At 45.1% G+C, this 23,084-nt stretch overlaps 1 protein-coding gene across 2 annotated transcripts in view; it reads right to left on the reverse strand.

Moving 5' to 3' along the window:
• LOC126245316 (solute carrier organic anion transporter family member 74D) overlaps nucleotides 1-23,084 on the reverse strand; it is a 248,414-nt gene that overhangs the window by 78,081 nt on the left and 147,249 nt on the right. For both annotated transcript variants that reach the window (XM_049948305.1, XM_049948304.1), the window contains exon 2: nucleotides 16,205-16,705. In XM_049948305.1, the coding sequence (XP_049804262.1) occupies nucleotides 16,205-16,484 (280 nt within the window). In that variant the 5' untranslated portion in view covers nucleotides 16,485-16,705. The remainder of the gene's footprint in view (nucleotides 1-16,204; nucleotides 16,706-23,084) is intronic.

Here is a 23,084-nt window from a genome sequence, read left to right on the forward strand (position 1 = left end):
CATGTACCGGGTATTTGTAATTAGAGAAGCTCATGGAAGTCCAGTGCAGGCTATAATTATTGTATGACATCGAAACTCGACAGAAGTGCTAATGTGCTATTGTGGAACATATTTATGCTGGAAAAAAATAGTTTCAATTTTGGGCACCAGGTGCAAATCTGGCGCTGTACAGTATCTCATAGACTTCTCCATTGCTGATACTCAACAAATTGTGTTAGCGGTGGTTAATAATAAAATCAATATTATGCCTCTCTCACTTGTTTGACATTTTCTACCACCGTTCTGCTACTAATCCATTACAGAGGGAGACATTTTTATACGTATTTCTTGCATTCACAGCATCAGATATGCACTAATGGCGAAAATTGGATCTAATTTGTTTCGTGCGTAAATCCGTTGCGTATTAACACATTAGCATATCTACCAATTTTCGCTGAGATGAGATAATTACAGTGCACACTGGCCCTGTGTGAGTAGCTGCACTCAGGAATAAAAGTTTTATGATTGAAGACGCGAAGTTTCGGATTATCTTTCTTCTGTACCGCACAACGATACAAATTTCCAGCTGTCTTCGGAGTTATACGTGGATACTCTTGGAAAACTCATTAGCGCCAAGGGTTTAGTAGTAAGGAAATAACAAACTGAAATGTCATGCTGAATTTTTATCGTACGCAAAAAGGAACATTTAGCAAGTCATAAACTGCTTTCCTTCCATTATTTTGTGGGAGGTGCCTGTCAGCAAAAGTTTTGGGAAGGTTTGTAATTATGGGTAAAGTTTGTTGGAAGTCTGTAAGTGATCTGATTCTCAGATAATGGATGGATATAGTGTCGTTAATCTGCGTAAGTTAAGCTGGATCAATATCTATACACATTTCTAACTTTAGTACTTGAGTTACTCTGTTAAACCTTTAACGTAACATAACATCTCTTAATTCTTAGATAATGAGAGCACTTTAAGTTGTTAAATTAGGTCAATAATTAAAGGAAATTAGAAAATAAAAATTTTGTTGTCCCTGGAAACCGCCAAGTATGCAACCTGCAGTTGGGTCTGTGCACCATGTTAGTGGTTAGTAATACAGACACTGCTTTGTGGTGCCACGACTTTTGATGGAACACCCATGTTAGGCGATAAAGCCTGGTGTCCACGCAGCAAGGGATACCGGAACAAGTTGACGATGTTAGTGGTTAACCATACTTAATAAATTAATTTTTGGTAATAGATCTGATTTTCTTCAAATGTACGAGTAGAATGGCCTTTTATTCTCTGATGCGTGGTGATATAAATTTTTATTTCAAAAATCACAATTTTTTGGAAATTTTAAAACATAATGCCGAAACGTCATCATGCGCCTGATCTAGGGCAATATGGCTTTCACTATGGGGCAAGGTGACAATATTGATAAAATCTGAATACCTTTTATATTCATAGAAGGTATAAGACAGTGGACTGATTAATTAAAAATTTATGTACATTTACCATTGAATAGTACCAAATGAAATCTTCATTGTGTTGAAAATTAAAATAACTCTAGAAACAGTTTTTCTTTACCAAAAATTGTACACAAATTTTTTCTCCTTCAAAGCTGGAACTGCCTTCATGCCATCATGTGTGGCAGTTGCAACATACTATGCAACTTTTTGGTGCAGGGTCAGTGTAGATTTCATCACATGTACGACACTCCTCTACACTTTCTTCGGAGGTTTTCCTTTATTATTAGAAATATTCATTTCCATCTTCTCTACTTATCAATCAACATCTGTTTTATGGGGGTGCTTATTAAAACACTTAGCATAGTCTGGCTTTTCCTTTTGTTCGCAAATTGTCTTTTCGTAGTCAGCGTGTCTGCCTGCCATGCGGGATACCCGGCTTCAATTCCCGGTACTGATACGGAGCTTTCCTTGGTGTGAGTAATGGTGTGAGGTCCACTCAGCCTCCGGATGGCAGTTGAGGAGCCAGTTGAATGAGGAGTGGCAAAGCTGTCAGCGGCCGGGGCAGCATTGTGCTGAAACAGTGCCCCTCCATAACTCATTCGAATGATTATCACTGATGCCCTACGCCAACAACACAGCAAATACGGTTCATTAAGGACGTCAGATGACAACTGACGGAACTTTCTGGAATGTCAAATGCACTTCTAACAACGGTGTAAATCTCTGTAACGCTGGATATTGCTCTGTGATCCTCTGAGCATATTTACATGAGTGACACGAACAATTTTGATATATTTATATGATTTTTAATACAAAAAAATTATCACTAGACATACTTACTGCGTAAAAAATCCACACAGCCGCACAGAGTCAGTGATGTGGCAGTATTACTGATGGGCTGACCCTGGAAAGTGGTCGTAACATTGTCACGGGACGTTTATACTAACGAAGATTCTCCTGTCAGGTCTTGGAAAGAGCTGATATTGCACGAGATGAACTTTGCGAAACCAACTGGTCTGTTACGTGAATATGTAACATAAGGCTTTCAACCTGACTAGGATCTGCCAGGGTAAACGGTTCGGAAATAGAAAGATACAGATATTACTCCTCTGCTCTACCCTTCATTGCTCTGGAGCAATGAAGGGTCGACACGACAATGGACTGTACCTAAACAGTCAAACAAATATTTTTATCGTGCTCAGTGATCATTAACTGAATTATGACAAACCTGAAGTAACTCTAAGTAGTCCGAAACAGAACTTCGTGTCTTACCACGAGTCACAAATTTGGTAAACATACATGAACTAACCGAAATAGCTGAGGAGAACTGAAACGCCTTTGGAAAACGTCAGAAACAGAAATATGGACTTTTTCTGGGCGGTTGCAGTGCTAAGGAGCAACGAAAAGACATCTATAGATTCACAATAAAGAAAGAAACGATGGATTGTGGACAATTAGTTTAGTTGCAAGCTAAAGGTCTGTAATTATCTCAGGGTTGTTTAGTCACAAATATGTCTGACAGAAACAGTGAAATCTCCCTATGTCTTTAGAATCAAACAGATAGCCAACATACTGATTGATGCACTGCACAAGATGAACATTACTCATTAGACTGTTCAAAGGAGCGGATACTGACGTAACCACCTAGAAGATGAGATAAAGAAAACTAAAATATTACAAAGGCGCAAAAGAGTTTGATACAGAAAGATTAAATGATTCATAGATAAGTCAAAGATTCAGTTTGGTCGTCACAAATCGGTCTGTATTACTTGCAGATGTCGAAGAGTAAAGGGTAAGAAACACCATTACAACTGTGCAGATGTACGAGCAGCGTAACACGTTTCAAAGAATCCATAGTTGTATGAAGTGTGTCAGGAACACATGAAAAATAAAAAGGAAGCAGATGAGAGTCATCTAGTCAGTTTGAATAAAAGCCAAACATTAAAGAATGGAACAAATGTAAAGCTTAAATATCGTAAAATTGGAACAAGAAGTTGTTGAATGACATAATAAAGACAGTCCAGAGAACGAAATAGAAGTAAGAAAGCTCATATATGCTACAGAATATCAGGCTAATAAAGAATGACACAAAAACGAGACACTGATTAAAAATTGTTGATGTAAACATATGCTTACAGGAGAAGATATTAGGCAGACTGTGTGTTTATTTTGAGGAACTGCAGTAGGCAGAGGACATACATAACATATTATTATCACGTGAGAGTAGCGAATGGAAAAAAAAATAGAATGATGGGGAATCATAAACACGTTTCTTGAAATATGATATGATGTCACTGGGAAAATGCAATAGAACTGGAATTTATTGCAGGGAAATAGTCTTGACCGTGCAATATCTAATCGGTTTCAGTTTTCATAGAGTCATCATCCAATCAAAAAGCCACTGCAAGATGCAGTACATTCAAAAGGTTAGTAGTACACACATCAAAAAAAGTGTTCCATCACCTCGGTCCGAGGGTTCCGGAACCTGTACAGAAAATAGGAGTAGAGATCAACGTAAGCATCATTTACGCGCTTTTTATTGCTCATGAAAACCACACATTGCATGTTGTACCACCATACAGCGAGACCTTCAGAGGTGGTGGTCCAGATTGATGTACACACTGGTACCTCTAATCCCCAGCAGCACGTCCTCTTGCGTTGATGCATGCCTGTATTCGTCGTGGCATACTATCCACAAGTTGATCAAGGCACTGTTGGTCCACATTGTCCAACCTCTCAACGGTGATTTGGCATAAATCCCTCAGAGTGGTTGGTGGGTCACGTCGTCTATAAACATCCCTTTTCAATCTACGTTAGACTTGGTTAATGTCTGGAGAAAGTGCTGGCCAGTCTAGTCGAGCGATGTCGTTATGCTAAAGGAAGTCATTCACAAGATGTGCACAATGTGGGCGCGAATTGTCGTCCATGAAGACGAATGCCTCGCCAATATGCTGCCGATATGGTTGCACTATCGGTCGGAGGATTCCATTCACGTATCGTACAGCCGTTAAGGTGCCTTCCATGACCACCAGCGGCGTACGTCGGCCCCACATAATGCCACCTCAAAACAGCAGAAAACCTCCTCCTTGCTTCACTCGCTGGACAGTGTGTCTAAGGCGTTCAGCCTGACCGGGTTACCTCCAAACACGTCTCTGACGATTGTCTGGTCGAAGGGATATGGAACACTCATCGGTGAAGAAAACGTGATGCCAACCCTGATCGGCCCAATCGGCATGTTGTTGGGCCCATCTGTACCGCACTGCATGGTGTCGTGGTTGCAAAGATGGACCTCACCACGGACATGCGCATCTTGTAGCCTATTGCGCACAGTCTGAGTGGTAACACGACGTCCTGTGGCTGCACGAAAAGCATTATTCAACATCGTGGCGTTGCTGTCAGGGTTCCTCCGAGCCATAATCAGTAGGTGGCTGTCATCCACTGCAGTAGTAGCCCTTGGGCGGCCTGAGCGAGGCATGTCATCGACAGTTCCTGTCTCTCTGTACCTCCTCCACGCCCGAACAACATCGCTTTGGTTCACTCCGAGACGCCTGGACACTTCCCTTGGAGAGAGCCCTTCCTGGCACAAAGTAACAATGCGGAAGCGATCGAACCGCGGTATTGACCGTCTAGGCACGATTGAAGTACAGACAACACCAGTCGTGTACCTCCTTCCTGGTGGAATAACTGGAACTGATCAGTTATCGGACACTCTCCGTCTAATAGGCGCTGCTCATGCATGGTTGTTTACATCTTTGGGCAGGATTAGTTACATCTCTGAACAGTCAAAGGGACTTCGTCTATGATTCAATATCCATAGTCAACGTCTATCTTCAGGAGTTCTGGAAACCGGGCCGATGAAAAATTTATTTTCATGTGTGTATGTGACATACAAATAGTCAGTATCTAACAACCGACTAAGCGTTGGAAAGAAGTGTGCAGTCATCTTTCGATGTAAAGATTCTCTAAGAGTAGAAACCAGAAATCAGTTTAATTGTCGTGTGATGATGACGGTTTATTGCTAACGGTCTCGTGTTTTGTAATAAGCTTAAATAGTCAGCACCTGGGGAGAAAATTCACTTGGACGGATGTTTAACAATCCACCAGCGAGACGATCAACAGAACTGCAATCATAATTGCATACAATGGGTGGTAAAAACTCTTGAAATATCGGAAAGTCTGTACGAAGATGTATCTCATAACTGACATTCGATATGACTTGATCGAAAGTATTGGGACACACTTGGATAATGTGGAATTGCCCACTGGATGTCACGAGACGTGGACCCGTCACTGTAAAAGGAGGGCAGTAGAGATGCAGTAACAGTACACTGGGTGGATCAGGAGAGCTAAGTGACTTCGACGTGGGTCAGTCACTGGCTGTCACCTGAGCAACAAATCCATGAGGGACATGGCACCCCAGGTCGACTGTTGGTGATGCGAAGGAACAACCACAACTAAACCAAGACCAGGCATACCTTATGTACTGACGAATAGGGAGCATCGATCATTGCCGAGGATAACTGTAAAAAAATCGCATGAAATCAGTAGGAGAAATCACTCTTGAGATCCAAAGCGTTTCCAGGAGACTAGCTAGCACAAAGAGACTGCATAGTGAAATAAAAGGAAATGGATGCAATGTTCGAGCAACTCCTCATAACCCGTACATTTCTGTAGTCAGTGCTAAGCGACGCTTGAAGTGGCGTAAAGACTGACCAGTTGATGACTATAAACGAGTGATTTGGAGCGATGAATCACACTATTCTTTGTGGCAGTCCAGTGGGATGGTCTGGGTTTGGTGAATGTCTCGAGAACTTTTCCTGCCATTAGGTGTAGTGTCAACAGTGAAGGATGAAGAAGATGATTTTCAGGATTAAGACACGGTCCCTTTATTGCACTGCAGTAAACGCCAAATATGGACGGGTATGAACGCACTTCACAGCATTGTGTACTGCTTGCAGTAGGGGAGCAGTTCGAAGATGATGATGGGATCAATGCGAGGGAACGGTTTGTGGGTAATAACAGTCCTGACATGGACTGGCCTACCCATATGCCCTTTGGTACGAGTCAGAACGTCGACTTCGCTCCAGACCCTAGCGTCCAATATCGTCTACCGTCTCTGGTTTCGGCCCTTGAGGAAGAAATGGCTGCCATTCCTCCACAGACATTCAGAAAAGTCAACGAAAGTGACCTAGCAGAGTTCAAGCATTATAAATGCGAAGGGTGGACATATCTCACATTAATGTCCACTAAAATTGTCCGAATATATTTGATCAGATAGTGTACTCGCATACGAGAACCGAAGATGAAACGTCGTCGTGTCTTTATGATTCAGAAAGTTAGAATAAGGGCATGAAATGGTATCATACACCTCTACCAAGACCTAAGCAGTTTAAGGTCAAACGATCAGCGTAGAAACTTATGATAATGGATGGACTTCACGCTCCTAGATTTTTAGGAAAGTAGTGCAATGCCAACAGCGAGCTCTACAATAAAACTCTCCAGAACCGACAAGCAGCAATTAGCAGCTGGGGACAGCCCAGGACTGACAGTCATATACTTCTATCTTACGTTCCACATTGGATACACTCCAACGTCTACCTTGTGGCATAATGTCAGCTTCCGATGAGATGAAAGTGACGATGAAGAACTGCATATGACTTTTTAAAGTGGTTGATTTGATTGGTGGCAGAGGAACTTGAGGATAAAACAGATATCGATAAATTGCAATGCATCTTTGACAAGAATGGCCAGGGTGAGAGATCATGTGTTATGTACATCAGGGATAACTTTCGTGGTACTACAGTAGAAGCAGAGAGTACATCCAAATAAATGAGGACGTAGGGCGCAAGTGCTCCTCTGAGATGGAGACGTTGGCAGAGGACATGAGTTCATGGCGGGCCTTATTGCAAGTGGCAGAAGACGGACGACTAGACAATGATCCTAGTGAAGCAGAACTCTATGGCGATTATTTATTATATCGAGCTTCCGCAACGGCCCACATTTTAACAGGTCGACTACAGAGATCCATAGAACATGTCCATATGAACACTTTGACCAAAAGCTAAAAAACTGATACTTCGTATTTCCGCCCTTCTACGAGCTTATTTTTAGTTTTTCAGTACAGAAGAAACTCGTTTCTACCGAAAAAGAATGATAAGAGCATGTTACGGCTATTGGATGTATCTAACGTTACTGAAACTTTCGAGGTGGAGATCACAACTCAGCGTGCCCAGAGTTCGTGCTAGTGCAGGTCATCACCATCTTTCGAACTCTGAGGAAAGTCGAATCATGGCTATGGAGTATCATAAACGCAGATCAAACATACAGCTCGCTGCAGAGCAATGACTCCAGAACAAATGGTGGCGAGATGGACTAAGCCAATGGTGTGGTGAGAATAGCAGGTACTGTTCCTTCCAAACAGAAGCATGTCACGAGAAGACAACGGGATTGTTCGACTGGCTCTGACAAATAGACGAATGACAACAGCTGAAATTCGGGAAGAGGTTACAGGCGAAATGCCACCGGAAACCATCGGGTAGAGACTACCGAAGCTCAGTTGAGATCTCTAGTCCCTGTTAGAGGTTTACATTTGGCACCAATTGATAATATGGCGAAAGTTATACCTAAAGATCCAAACTACTCGATTTTTCCTCTTTCTTAACATACATATCAGAGATAATACCAAATCCTGGTAAAATTAAAATACACTCCTGGAAATGGAAAAAAGAACACATTGACACCGGTGTGTCAGACCCACCATACTTGCTCCGGACACTGCGAGAGGGCTGTACAAGCAATGATCACACGCACGGCACAGCGGACACACCAGGAACCGTGGTGTTGGCCGTCGAATGGCGCTAGCTGCGCAGCATTTGTGCACCGCCGCCGTCAGTGTCAGCCAGTTTGCCGTGGCGTACGGAGCTGCATCGCAGTCTTTAACACTGGTAGCATGCCGCGACAGCGTGGACGTGAACCGTATGTGCAGTTGACGGACTTTGAGCGAGGGCGTATAGTGGGCATGCGGGAGGCCGGGTGGACGTACCGCCGAATTGCTCAACACGTGGGGCGTGAGGTCTCCACAGTACATCGATGTTGTCGCCAGTGGTCGGCGGAAGGTGCACGTGCCCGTCGACCTGGGACCGGACCGCAGCGACGCACGGATGCACGCCAAGACCGTAGGATCCTACGCAGTGCCGTAGGGAACCGCACCGCCACTTCCCAGCAAATTAGGGACACTGTTGCTCCTGGGGTATCGGCGAGGACCATTCGCAACCGTCTCCATGAAGCTGGGCTACGGTCCCGCACACCGTTAGGCCGTCTTCCGCTCACGCCCCAACATCGTGCAGCCCGCCTCCAGTGGTGTCGCGACAGGCGTGAATGGAGGGACGAATGGAGACGTGTCGTCTTCAGCGATGAGAGTCGCTTCTGCCTTGGTGCCAATGATGGTCGTATGCGTGTTTGGCGCCGTGCAGGTGAGCGCCACAATCAGGACTGCATACGACCGAGGCACACAGGGCCAACACCCGGCATCATGGTGTGGGGAGCGATCTCCTACACTGGCCGTACACCACTGGTGATCGTCGAGGGGACACTGAATAGTGCACGGTACATCCAAACCGTCATCGAACCCATCGTTCTACCATTCCTAGACCGGCAAGGGAACTTGCTGTTCCAACAGGACAATGCACGTCCGCATGTATCCCGTGCCACCCAACGTGCTCTAGAAGGTGTAAGTCAACTACCCTGGCCAGCAAGATCTCCGGATCTGTCCCCCATTGAGCATGTTTGGGACTGGATGAAGCGTCGTCTCACGCGGTCTGCACGTCCAGCACGAACGCTGGTCCAACTGAGGCGCCAGGTGGAAATGGCATGGCAAGCCGTTCCACAGGACTACATCCAGCATCTCTACGATCGTCTCCATGGGAGAATAGCAGCCTGCATTGCTGCGAAAGGTGGATATACACTGTACTAGTGCCGACATTGTGCATGCTCTGTTGCCTGTGTCTATGTGCCTGTGGTTCTGTCAGTGTGATCATGTGATGTATCTGACCCCAGGAATGTGTCAATAAAGTTTCCCCTTCCTGGGACAATGAATTCACGGTGTTCTTATTTTAATTTCCAGGAGTGTATAAACCTCTATCACAGTCAACAGAGTCCTGTGCAGACCAAGAATTAAATGGGACATTGACTGTCATTAAATGGTGTTTAACTACGAACTTAGTTTCTGTTTGTACCTGTCACATCGCTGACAACGTGTCTCCTAACCTCCTGGTGAAATGCTACGGTCGCAGGTTCGAATCCTGCCTCGGGCATGGATGTGTGTGATGTCCTTAGGTTAGTTAGGTTTAAGTAGTTCTAAGTTCTAGGGGACTGATGACCACAGATGTTAAGTCCCATAGTGCTCAGAACCATTTGAACCATTTTTTTCCTGGTGAAATATGACATGTAGCAGGGATTTTGGAAATCCATACCTATCGAACTCTTGGAATCACGATGTGGGGAGCAGGTGGACGGTACCAAGTGGCATATTCCAGCAAGATAATGTAAGATCCTACACGGCAGTTCACACCACTGACGCTTTGAAGAATGGACGGACCTTTGACTGGCCTGCCCAGTCCCCCAAACAGCCAACCAAAGAGCAAGTCTAGTATGCAATGGAAAGACATAGACTTTCTTACTGGCCTGTGTCGGATATCAGTACGTGCTTCAGGCATGGAAAGATATTACAGAAGATGAAATTGGGAATTGCTTGCTTCCACACCTTAAAGAATACAATGTATATTTGCGGCTGTGGGCGTCACTTCTCATACTGATGTTGGCGATGAAGGAAGTTCAAAATGCAACTCATTCCATACCTTTCAAGTGATGAGCGACTCCACAAAATTTTATAAACATCGGAATGCTGCCTCGTGATGTGACCTTCTTGATTTCCATCGGTGTAACATTACTGTCAACAAAGCCCATAAGTGTTAGCCACAACTTGTGAAACCAAACTCTATGGAGGTTACTAGCTTCTACTCTGTGCCACTTTTTAACGGGCAACAGGACAAATCCACAAATCAGCGAATCCGTATCCTTATTATAGAGAAAAGTGATTTCTTTTCTTCACTTACACACATTATATTGTAGTTGTTATCGTCTTCAGCACGAAGATGGTTTGATCCAGCTCTCCATGCTAGTCTATCCTGTGCAAGCGTCTTCATCTCTGTCTAGCTGATGCAACCTATATGCCTTTGGACGTGCTTCCTGTAGTCCTGTAGTCCCCTTCGGTTACCAAATTCACGACTCATAGATGCCTTAGGAGAGGTCCTGTCAACCCCTTATTTCTTTTAATCAAGTTTTACCATAAACGTTTTATCTCTCAAAATCCGATTCCAAGCCCCGTCATTAGTTATTCGATTTACCCATCCAACTTTCACCACTCTTATGTGACATTACAACCCAAAAGCTTCCATTCTCTTTTTGTCTGAATTGCTCATCGTTCATGTTCCACCTCTGCTCAGTTCTACTAGCCAGTCAGCTTCAGACAAGTCTTTCTACCATTCAAATCTATATTCGGTATTGCCAAATTTCTCTTTTTCTAAAAATCTTTTCTTGCTATTGCCAGTCAACAAAAACTCAAAACTCGCCTATTACTTTGAGCGTCCCTTTTCCCAATATACACGCCCGGGTTCCCGGGTTCGATTCTCGGCGGGGTCAGGGATTTTCTCTGCCTCGTGATGACTGGGTGTTGTGTGACGTCCTTAGGTTATTAGGTTTAAGTAGTTCTAAGTTCTAGGGGACTGATGACCATAGATGTTAAGTCTCATCGTGCTCAGAGCCATTTGAACCATTTGAACCCAATATAGTTTCCTCGTTAGCAAATGGATTAATTTTTCTAATTTAAATATCCTTGTTCTCCTATTCTTGGTGTTCATCTTATAACCTCTTATCAAGGCACTGTCCATTCCATAAAACCGCTCGTCCGAGACCTTAGCCTTCTGTGACAAAATTACCATGTCATCGGCAAACTCTTCTTCCAGAACTTTAATCACGTTTCCAAAATTCTCTTTCTCTTGCTTTAGTGATTGCTCAATGTACAGACTGAATATCGGGGATAGGCTGCAACCACTTCTCACTCCGTTCTCTCTCTCTAATTCCCTTTATGTCCTTCGACTTACGCAACAGCAGCCTGATTTCTTACAAGTTGTAGATTTCGCCCCTTATTGTTTTCAGACAGGGTTCAACTAAATTCCCTTTATATATGTTGAGGAGTTGTACTGGGGAGCAAGACGGTTAAACTAGCAGAGGCATTCATGTACGGAAACTTACCGTTTCTCCGCTACAAGCGGAATACCGCAACACACGTTCAAATCACCAGCATTTTCGGCGCCACTGTCTAGGGTATTACATACGGTATCTATGCTGGATGCTGTGGCCTAGCGGTTCTAGGCGCTTCAGTCCGAAACCACGCGGTTGCTACGGTCGCAGGTTCGAATCCTGTCTCGGGCATGGCTGTGTGTGATGTCCTTAGGTTATTTAGGTTTAAGTAGTTCTAAGTCTATAGTGCTTAGAGCCATTTGAACCGCATCTATCTACAAGCCACTCAGTTGGGTTTGTGATCAACAGAAACTGGTTTGGCTGTTTCCTTGTGGTCTTCGTTCGTAATGTGCCGCTGTACCCGCCCAGAGAGGTTTGAACCTGCTGTTGTCCTTGTGATCTTGGTTCACATTGTCCTATTGTATCTGCCCAGAAACGTTTGTACATGCTGTTGAGCTTGTGGTGTCTGCTCACACTGTACTACTGTAAAGCTATTATCATTCGCTACAGTACACAATGTAAGCTGTACGTACATTTCATTTTTAGTGTGTTGCTGTTGACCATACCGAACTATACATTTGCGGCATACGCCGGCATGATGTTATTGTACGACTGCCTGAGGTGAACGTTCAAAAATGGCTCAAATGGCTCTGAGCACTATGGGACTTAACTACTGTGGTCATCAGTCCCTAACTAACCTAAGGACAGCACACACATCCATGCCCGAGGCAGGATTCGAACCTGCGACCGTAGCAGTCCCGCGGTTCCAGACTGCGCGCTTAGGACCGCTAGATCACCGCGGCCGGCTGAGGTGAACGTTTTCCCGACTTAAACCCGCTAGACTACTACTTGTCAGGCCACATGAAATCCTTGATTTACGAGACACCTTTGGCATTCGAGGAAAACCTACTGGCGCGTTTATGGCTGCGGCAGATGATGGAGGACCAGGCATTGGTCATCGTGTGTAGAGAAAGATGGTACGGAGGTAGCGCATCAGTGTTGACGTCGTGGTCGTAACATCGGGCTCTGCTTGTAAGAGGACTCAGACGAAAAGCAGCGGGAGTCGGAGACCAACGTTTATTGTGGTATTTTATGTGAATCGGGAAAACGGTACTTGTACGGACTTAGCTTTCATATACACTCCTGGAAATTGAAATAAGAACACCGTGAATTCATTGTCCCAGGAAGGGGAAACTTTATTGACACATTCCTGGGGTCAGATACATCACATGATCACACTGACAGAACCACAGGCACATAGACACAGGCAACGGAGCATGCACAATGTCGGCACTAGTACAGTGTATATCCACCTTTCGCAGCAATGCAGGCTGCTATTCTCCCATGGAGACGATCGTAGAGATGCTGGATGTAGTCCTGTGGAACGGCTTGCCATGCCATTTCCACCTGGCGCCTCAGTTGGACCAGCGTTCGTGCTGGACGTGCAGACCGCGTGAGACGACGCTTCATCCAGTCCCAAACATGCTCAATGGGGGACAGATCCGGAGATCTTGCTGGCCAGGGTAGTTGACTTACTCCTTCTAGAGCACGTTGGGTGGCACGGGATACATGCGGACGTGCATTGTCCTGTTGGAACAGCAAGTTCCCTTGCCGGTCTAGGAATGGTAGAACGATGGGTTCGATGACGGTTTGGATGTACCGTGCACTATTCAGTGTCCCCTCGACGATCACCAGTGGTGTACGGCCAGTGTAGGAGATCGCTCCCCACACCATGATGCCGGGTGTTGGCCCTGTGTGCCTCGGTCGTATGCAGTCCTGATTGTGGCGCTCACCTGCACGGCGCCAAACACGCATACGACCATCATTGGCACCAAGGCAGAAGCGACTCTCATCGCTGAAGACGACACGTCTCCATTCGTCCCTCCATTCACGCCTGTCGCGATACCACTGGAGGCGGGCTGCACGATGTTGGAGGGTGAGCGGAAGACGGCCTAACGGTGTGCGGGACCGTAGCCCAGCTTCACGGAGACGGTTGCGAATGGTCCTCGCCGATACCCCAGGAGCAACAGTGTCCCTAATTTGCTGGGAAGTGGCGGTGCGGTCCCCTACGGCACTGCGTAGGATCCTACGGTCTTGGCGTGCATCCGTGCGTCGCTGCGGTCCGGTCCCAGGTCGACGGGCACGTGCACCTTCCGCCGACCACTGGCGACAACATCGATGTACTGTGGAGACCTCACGCCCCACGTGTTGAGCAATTCGGCGGTACGTCCACCCGGCCTCCCGCATGCCCACTATACGCCCTCGCTCAAAGTCCGTCAACTGCACATACGGTTCACGTCCACGCTGTCGCGGCATGCTACCAGTGTTAAAGACTGCGATGGAGCTCCGTATGCCACGGCAAACTGGCTGACACTGACGGCGGCGGTGCACAAATGCTGCGCAGCTAGCGCCATTCGACGGCCAACACCGCGGTTCCTGTTGTGTCCGCTGTGCCGTGCGTGTGATCATTGCTTGTACAGCCCTCTCGCAGTGTCCGGAGCAAGTATGGTGGGTCTGACACACCTGTGTCAATGTGTTCTTTTTTCCATTTCCAGGAGTGTATTACGAACCGCACGCCGAGCCCAAAACAGTAAGCGATTGAAAAAAAGAGCAGCTGACACCTGTATACAAGAAGGATAGAAGAGCGGACCCGCAAAATTACAGACCAATGTCTTTAACATCGGTTTTCTGCAGAATCCTTGAGCACATTCTCATTTCGAATACAATAAATGTTCTTGAGGCAGAAAAGCTTCTGTCCACAAATCAGCACGCTTTTAGAGACCAGAGGCGTGAGTGGCTCGAAGACTTCTTAAGTAACAAAAACCAAGCATGTTGTCCTCGGAGGCGAGTGTACAGCAGAGACAAGGATATCGTCAGGAGTGCCACAAGGAAATGTGATATCGTTATTTTCTATATACACAAATGATCTGCCGAACGGGGCAAGCAGCAGTCTTCGGCTGTTTGGTGATGATGCTGTGGTGAATGGGAAGGTGTCGTGGCTGAGTGACTGTAGGAGGTTGGAAGATGATTTTAGTTGGTCTGATGAATGGGAGCCAACTCAAAATATAGAAAAATGTAAGTTAATGCAGATGACTAGGAAAAACAAACCCATGATGTTCGAGTAAAGCATTAGTGGTGTGGTGCTTGACACGGTCACGTCCATTATAATCTGGATATAGCGTTGTAAAGCAATATGAAATGGAATGAGCATCTAAGAATTGCGTTGGGTAGCCCATTGTTCATGGAGTGTGGCCATGTATGGAAGTGAAACGTCGACGATAAATCGTTTGGACAAGAAGAGAATAGAAGCTTTCGGAATGTGATGCTACAGAAGAATGCTGAAGATTAGATGGGTAGATAACATAACTAATGAGGAGGTATTGAATACAATTGGGGAGAAGAGAAGTTTGTGGCACAACTTGACAAAAAGAAGGGACTAGTTGGTAGGACATGTTCTGAGGCATCAAGAGATCCCAAATGTAGCATTGGAGGGCAGCGTGGAGGGTAAAAATTGTAGAGGGACACCAAGAGATGAATACACTGAGCAGATTCTGAAGGATGTAGGTTGCAGTAAGTACTGGGAGATGAAGAAGCTTGCACAGGATAGAGTAGCATGGTGAGCTGCATCAAATCAGTCTCAGGACTGAAGACCACAACAACAACAACATTGTTCGAATGTTTGGGATCCACACCAGGCCGTATTAAAGCAAGATATCGAAGCAATTCAGAAGTGGTCTGCTAGGTTTGTTACCGGTAGGTTCGAAGAACTCGCAAGTATTACAGGGATGCTACGAGAACTCAGATAGGAGTCACTGGAGGATGGGAATCATTGTAGGTAAAGTTGCGTTCTTGTCGAGGAGCACTGCTGAGAAAATTTAGAAAACCGGCATTTGAGGCTGACTGGAAAATGATTCTACTGCCGCTAACGGGCTTGCCCGACGAAGATTAGAGAGATTAGGGCTCGTACGGAGGCATTCAGATAATCCCTTTTCCCTCGCTCTGTTTTGAAAGGAACAGGAAAGGCAATGACTAGTGGTACAGGGTATTCTCTGCCACGCACCATACTGTGCTCACCATACTAGGCTCACCCTGTATAAGCACACTCCGTCTTCAGGCCACAAGTGGCCCATCGGGACCATCCGACCGCCGTGTCATCCTCACTGAGGATGCGGATAGGAGGGGCGTGTGGTCAGCACACCACTCTCCCAGTCGTTATGATGGTTTTCTTTGACCGGAGCCGCTACTATTCGGTCGAGTAGCTCCTCAATTGGTATCGCGAGGCTGAGTGCCCCCCGAAAAATGGCAACAGCGCATGACGGCCCGGATGGTCACCCATCCAAGTGCCGGCCATGCCCGACAGCGCTTAACTGCGGTGATCTCACGGGCACCGACGTATCCACTGCGACAAGACCGTTGCCCTCACCCTGTATAAGGTAGACCTTAAAAAAGTAATGCTAGTTATCGTATGACTTACCAATAGTCTTGCTAGGGATCTTGAACCGCTTCTCGATGGTGGTGATGGTGCCATTGTAGTAAGAGTACGTGGCCGAATAGACACATCCCAGGATACCGTACAGGAAGACGAAGGCCTTCTTGTTGGCGAACTTCTGCAGGAAGGCGGAGCGCAGCGGGCCGTAGCCGCAGGTGGTGTCGTCGGTGAGCGGGTGGTCGCGGTACAGCTGCTCCTCCTCCTCGGGCGTCAGCTCCCCGGGCCGCCTCTTGGCGTCGCCGTTCTTCTCGCTCTTGTCGGCCATGGCTGCCTCGCGGTGTGCTGCGGTGTGCCGCGGTGTGCTGCGGTGTGCTGCGGGCCGCTGCTGGCTGGTCTGGGGTCGGAGCGCTGCGCGGGACTCGGCCGGCTCAGAGGTGGCTGGGCGCCATGTGGCAGTTGGAGCAGCGGCCGCAGGGATGCCGCGCAGCGTCTGAGCGCCCAAGGCGCGCCGGCGCCGCTCTTATAACGGCCAGCCGCCGCTTGCCCCTGCGCAGATAGTGCCGGTCGTCACTCGCGTACCAGATACAGCGAGATAAAACAGGACCTCTTTCCTGGAAATGGCAAGGATCTCGGGAAGGTCGTGCCGATATTGGCTGGTGTATCAGGGAGGTCACACTCCGACGGCGATAAAACGGATGCTACCTGCAGACTGTAACATGTCACAACTAATGAAATGGTCCTGGCTAAGTAGCGTGCCAGGTATAACGGATCTTTTACGTTAGGATAAATTTATTTTATTTTTTGTTAGGTGTTTTCGTTAAGCAGCTGAATAAATTGTAATTAGGAATAATTTAATTAAGCAGAGTAGAGAAGATAAAGTCAAAGAGATGTTCATTGGGCGGACATTGTCGTAATGTAACGTCATTGCGTTGTTCGGTTGTTAAAACAAGTCGTTTGTGTTCCGTTCTGCTGTTCGGTCGTGCGCGTATCTGAAAGGAATTAATTCGGGGACTAGAATAAACTTTCACATAATAGTTACGATTCGATGTTCCGACAAAAGGGATTAATTTGAATTGTGGGCCACGGGATTAGTTTTGACAGATACGTGAAAACCGACGTAACGAAAGTTGAACGCATATCATCCTTGAACGAGACTTTTTATTTAATTAACGATTGCGGGCTCATTAAAAGCTATTATCTCATGATTAGGATCAATCCCTCTTTCCTCCTAGATAGTGATCATTCATTAACATTTACGTCATAAGAAAAAGGATTATTAATAAAAGTGATGTTAAATGACAATTACGTGTTATTCCGTTTGTGTGGGACCGACGTAATATCTCTGAAAGGACATTGATACATAATTTGTGATAAATACTGAACTGAGATACGAAGTATATTGAAATTAGTGAACATTTGATACTGAGACTATAGAAACAGAAGTGCTTAAGGTTTCTCTTCTCTAAAATGGCAAAATAGGTACGAACTTTAACTCAATAGTCGACATTATGTTTTGCAAGGACATTAGCATTTCATACTTATTTTGACGACGCGCTGTTAAACAAAGGAACGTTGAGCCTCTGTACGAGTAATAAAATTAAATCTGAAAACATAATTAATAACGGCGAACTCCGTTTTAACAAACTGTATTGCGTGTCGTCATCGGGCAGTAACTGATCAACCCTGGAGACTTGTGTGGAGAAATTAGAAGGCGGGCATATAAAACAAACTTAAAAATCCATTCAAGCTACAGTGGAGTCGGCACAACACGACGCGGGCAGTTATACAGGGAATGAATTGGACATTCAAAGTAGCTACATTCCTCCTTCAAAATGTCATCCGCAGACGGGGACGAAACGTTGGGTTCTAAGGTGAAATCTATTCGACCACGAGATCAAGAATAAGTTCAACCAATGTTACCTCGGGTTACGATGACAGTGTTCCTGTCGCTATCATACGAGGGTCTCTCCAAAAGAAATGCACACTATTTTTGTAAAAATACAGTTTTCATTCTGCATGTGTAAAAGTTTTACAGTGTGTAGATAAATCCTTCCCGCTTGTTTTCAGACTTATTGTTAGTTCAACCTGTTCTCGTGAGTGGCGCCGTCACAGCATGTCTTCAAGATGGCTGCTACACTTGACGTTCGTCAAAAGCAAAGTGCTGTCGTAGAATTCCTGTGCTGTGGAAACGAGACAGTGGGAAACATAGACAAGAGGTTGAAAAAGGTGTATGGAGATGCTGCTGTCGATCGCAGTACAGTTAGTCAGTGGGCAAGCAGGTTACGTGATGAAAGCGGGCACGGCAATATTGAGGATTGTTCTCGCAGCGGCAGGCCTCGTACTGCACACACTCCAGACAATGTGCAGAGAGTTAATGAATTGGTGACTGCTGACAGACGCATCACAGTGAACGAATTGTCACGCTACGTTGGCATAGAGGAAGGAAGTGTTTGCAGAATACTAAATGTGTTGGCGTTAAAAAAGTTTTGTGCTAGGTGGGTTCCCAGTATGTTGACAGTGGCTCACAAAGAAACAAGAAAAACTGTATGCATCGAACTTTTGGAACAGCACGAAAATGGTGGAGATGAATTTCTTGCAAGAATTATGACAGGTGATGAAACATGACTCCATCATTTTTCACCAGAGACGAAGAGGAGTGGCATCATGCAAATTCACCCAAGAAAAAAAATTCAAAACCACACCTTCTGCTGGAAAAGTTATGGCTACGGTGTTTTTAGATTCCGAAGGACTCTTGTTTGTGGACGTCATGCCAAGTGGAACCACCATAAATTCTGATGCATATGTGACGACACTGAAGAAACTTCAAGCTCGACTGAGTCGTGTTCGACCACATCGGCAAAAGCAGGATGTTTTGCTGTTGCAAGACAATGCACGGCCACATGTCAGTTAAAAAATCATGGAAGCGATCACAAACCTCTGATGGACAACTGTGAAACACCCGCCTTAGAGTCCTGACCTGGCTCTATGTGACTATCATCTCTTTGGGAAACTGAAAGACTCCCTTCGTGGAACAAGGTTTGAAGATGATGACTCCCATGTGCTCGCTGCCAAACAGTGGCTCCACCATTTTAAAATTTTCCCTGCGAACTGACTGTTCAAACAAATTTCGGGCTTGCAGCCGGTCGTCGTTCAATACTTCGCACAAAAGTATTGAACGACGAACGGCTGCAAGCCCGAAATTTGTTTGAACAGTGGCTCCAACGGCTTGGTGCAGAATTTTACCGTGCGTGTATACAGGTGCTGGTTAAAAGGTGCCGTAAGGCACTTGAGAGGGATGGAAATTGTGTGGAGAAATGAAATTATTGTTCCTGAGGAATCTACACCCTGTAAAACTTTCAAACATGTAGAATAAAACATGGATTAAAAAAGAAATAGTGTGCATTTCTTTTGGAGTGACCCTCGTATACAGGGTGTTTCACAGTTCATGTTACACTTTCCTAGAGGTTGTATGGTTCAAATGGCTCTGAGCACTATGGGACTCAACTGCTGTGGTCATTAGTCCCCTAGAACTTAGAACTACTTAAACCTAACTAACCTAAGGACATCACACACATCCATGCCCGAGGCAGGATTCGAACCTGCGACCGTAGCAGTCGCACGGTTCCGGACTGCGCGCCTAGAACCGCGAGACCACCGCGGCCGGCCCTAGAGGTTGTAGACCGGACCTAGTAGATCACGTTTTACATAGCAACCGACGTCTGGAAACGTCATCCGACGCCCCCTCATAGCGACAAAGTTACAGGCGTCGGCGCCTGTAAATGTGTGTATATATAGGTGATGATGGAGAAGAATAAATGTATCAATTTGAGGTAAGAGTCACTATACCGGAAACGAACCAGTCGAAAATTATAAGCGAAAACCGTTCTGATGCCTTTGACAGTGCACTACATATACTGTTGTTGCTAAGATTGTACCGTAGGTGGTTTGGGCATTCAGAGGAGATAATATGGACCAAAAACAAGGGAAAACGCCCAGTAAACATGGTAATAAAATACATACCTGAGGAGCTATGAGCACTTGTTCGATAGAGGAGACGTGTTTCATAGAAGCGAAGATGATCAAGTGCTCATAGCATCTAACGTATGCAGTTCAGAGCCGTTTTTTACTGTATTTTTTAGGTCCATGCTACCACCTCTGAAGGTTGCCTAGCCTACAATCCTAGAAACAACAGTGCCAATACATGTATTTCACCGTCAGAGGTACCAGAAAAGTTTTCGTTTAGAACTTTCGACTCGTTCGTTTCCGGTACAGGGACCCTTGCCTCACACTGTTACATTTATTCTTCTCCATCATCCTAGGAAGTTTGTAATATAATCACGGAACCACTCTGTATACACATACACATCTACAGCATCCGACACCTATAACTTCGACGCTCTATAACGTCGTTGGATGACGTTTCTGGATATAGATTCATATGTAAAACTGAAGGTGGCAGGGGTAAAATACAGGGAGCGAAAGGCTATTTACAATTTGTACAGAAACCAGATGGCAGTTATAAGAGTCGAGGGACATGAAAGGGAAGCAGTGGTTGGGAAGGGAGTGAGACAGGGTTGTAGCCTCTCCCCGATGCTATTCAATCTGTGTATTGAGCAAGCAGTAAAGGAAACAAAAGAAAAGTTCGGAGTAGGTACTAAAATCCATGGAGAAGAAATAAAAACTTTGAGGTTCGCCGACGACATTGTAATTCTGTCAGAGACAGCAAAGGACTTGGAAGAGCAGTTGAACGGAATGGACAGTGTCTTGAAAGAGGGATATAAGATGAACATCAACAAAAGCAGAACGAGGATAATGGAATTGTAGTCGAATTAAGTCGGGTGACGCTGAGGGAATTAGATTACGAAATGAGACACTTAAAGTAGTAGATGAGTTTTGCTATTTGGGGAGCAAAATAACTGATGATGGTCGAAGTAGAGAGGATATAAAATGTAGACTGGCAATGGCAAGGAAATCGTTTCGGAAAAAGAGAAATTTGTTAACATCGAGTATAGATTTAAGTGTCAGGAAGTCGTTTCTGAAAGTATTTGTATGGAGGGTAGCCATATATGGAAGTGAAATATGGACGATAAATCGTTTGGACAAGAAGAGAATAGAAGCTTTCGAAATGTGGTGCTACAGAAGAATGCTAAAGATTAGATGGGTTAATCACATAACTAATGAGGAGGTACTGAATAGAATTGGGGAGAAGAGGAGTTTGTGGCACAACTTGACTAGAAGAAGGGATCGGTTGGTAGGACATGTTCTGAGGCATCAAGGGATCACCAATTTAGTATTGGAGGGCAGCGTGCAGGGTAAGAATCGTAGAGGGAGACCAAGAGATGAATACACTAAGCAGATTCAGAAGGATGTATGTTGCAGTAGATTCTGGGAGATGAAGAAGCTTGCACAAGATAGAGTAGCATGGAGATTTGCATTAAACCAGTCTCAGGACTGAAGACCACACCAACAACAATAATGTAAAACTTGACTACTAAGTTCCCTCCACAGCCTCTAGAAGGTTGTAACATGAATTGTGAAACACCCCGGATTCACGTAAACATGTCGTCATTAAAAACGTAACACCAAGTTGGGTTTCGCACTCCTGCACTGCCACACAGTACAGAAAAGTGTGTAATGTAACACGTCCACATGCTGGAGATGACAGCAAACACATGGAAAAATAAGGAAAATGCACACCAATCATTCAGTCAACCATCTGCAGTTAAAGTCTTGCGTGGGCATACACAGTCTTGCGTGAGTGCCATACACATCATCGAAAAGAAAGTAGAAATGCTATTCATTTACGACAATGTGCATTTTCCTAGTGTTTGCGTTTGTACACTGTCAACTCTAGCAAGTGGACATATTACTTTACGCCGGATACCTGTACAGTTGCCGTAACAGGAGAGTCAAAGGCAATTTTGTGAAACAGTTTTAATAACTACGTGTTTCCGTCGATGGTACAGATTCAAACACTTCTGATCAATTCTTGAAGAAGTTCAATGGATTGCAGAATAGAAAGATAGAAAGCCATTTATAAAAAGATGTACTGCTGTTCATATCTTCGCAACGAACACAGGTATAAGAAAGACATTGGTGCCGGTTACTGTCTCTCTGGCAGATAAACATTTGCTTAATATCCTCTTTGTTTTACTTCTAGACAAGAAGTCATTTGAGGTGGTGAAGATAAGTAAGATGGAAGTAGGAACACTGAACACTGTCGCCATAACCTGAGGTAGCAGTGGTTGAACTTGTTCTTTATCGTAATTATTTGTCACCAGTTTATTTTCATACACCTTTCTTCAACTAGCCTGCACTTTATCCCCGTCGGAGTATGACCTGCTTAAAACTCTAGCCGATTTTCGTGCCGCCTTCGCGGAATCCTTGTCATTCAAGAAAAGAGGTCCTGTATAACCAAGCCTACTGTAGTAACTTCAATACCGGAAAGAAAAAAAATATTTTCTTCGTAATTAATAACTCGTTCTTTGCTAATGGAGTATTACTGAATTTCCATAGAACACAACACATGCAATCAAGTACTGCGTAAAGCCTGACTATACCACTAGAAATAATGGAAGAGGGTAAATCAATAATGAAACAGAATAGTCTAAATTCTTTTGGCGACAAGAACCTAAACTGGAGGTTATACGTTACTAAGATTCTTAAACGTCTAGGCCCATCAGCTTCTGTATTGGGAATAACATCATCGTTGGAGACGAAAATGTCAAAAAATTGATTTACTTTTCCTATTTTCATTAACTAATTTCTTACAGCATCATATTCTGGTATAACTCACCATTGAGAAAAAAATTGCCGCTCGGAATGACCGCGCGGTTAGAGGCACCATATCACTCCTTCGGACATGGGCGTGTGTGTTGTTCTTAGCATAAAGTAGTGTGTAAGTCTAGGGACCGATGACCTCAGC

Source organism: Schistocerca nitens, chromosome 1 (genome assembly GCF_023898315.1).
Source record: "Schistocerca nitens isolate TAMUIC-IGC-003100 chromosome 1, iqSchNite1.1, whole genome shotgun sequence".
Classification (NCBI taxonomy): domain Eukaryota; kingdom Metazoa; phylum Arthropoda; class Insecta; order Orthoptera; family Acrididae; genus Schistocerca; species Schistocerca nitens.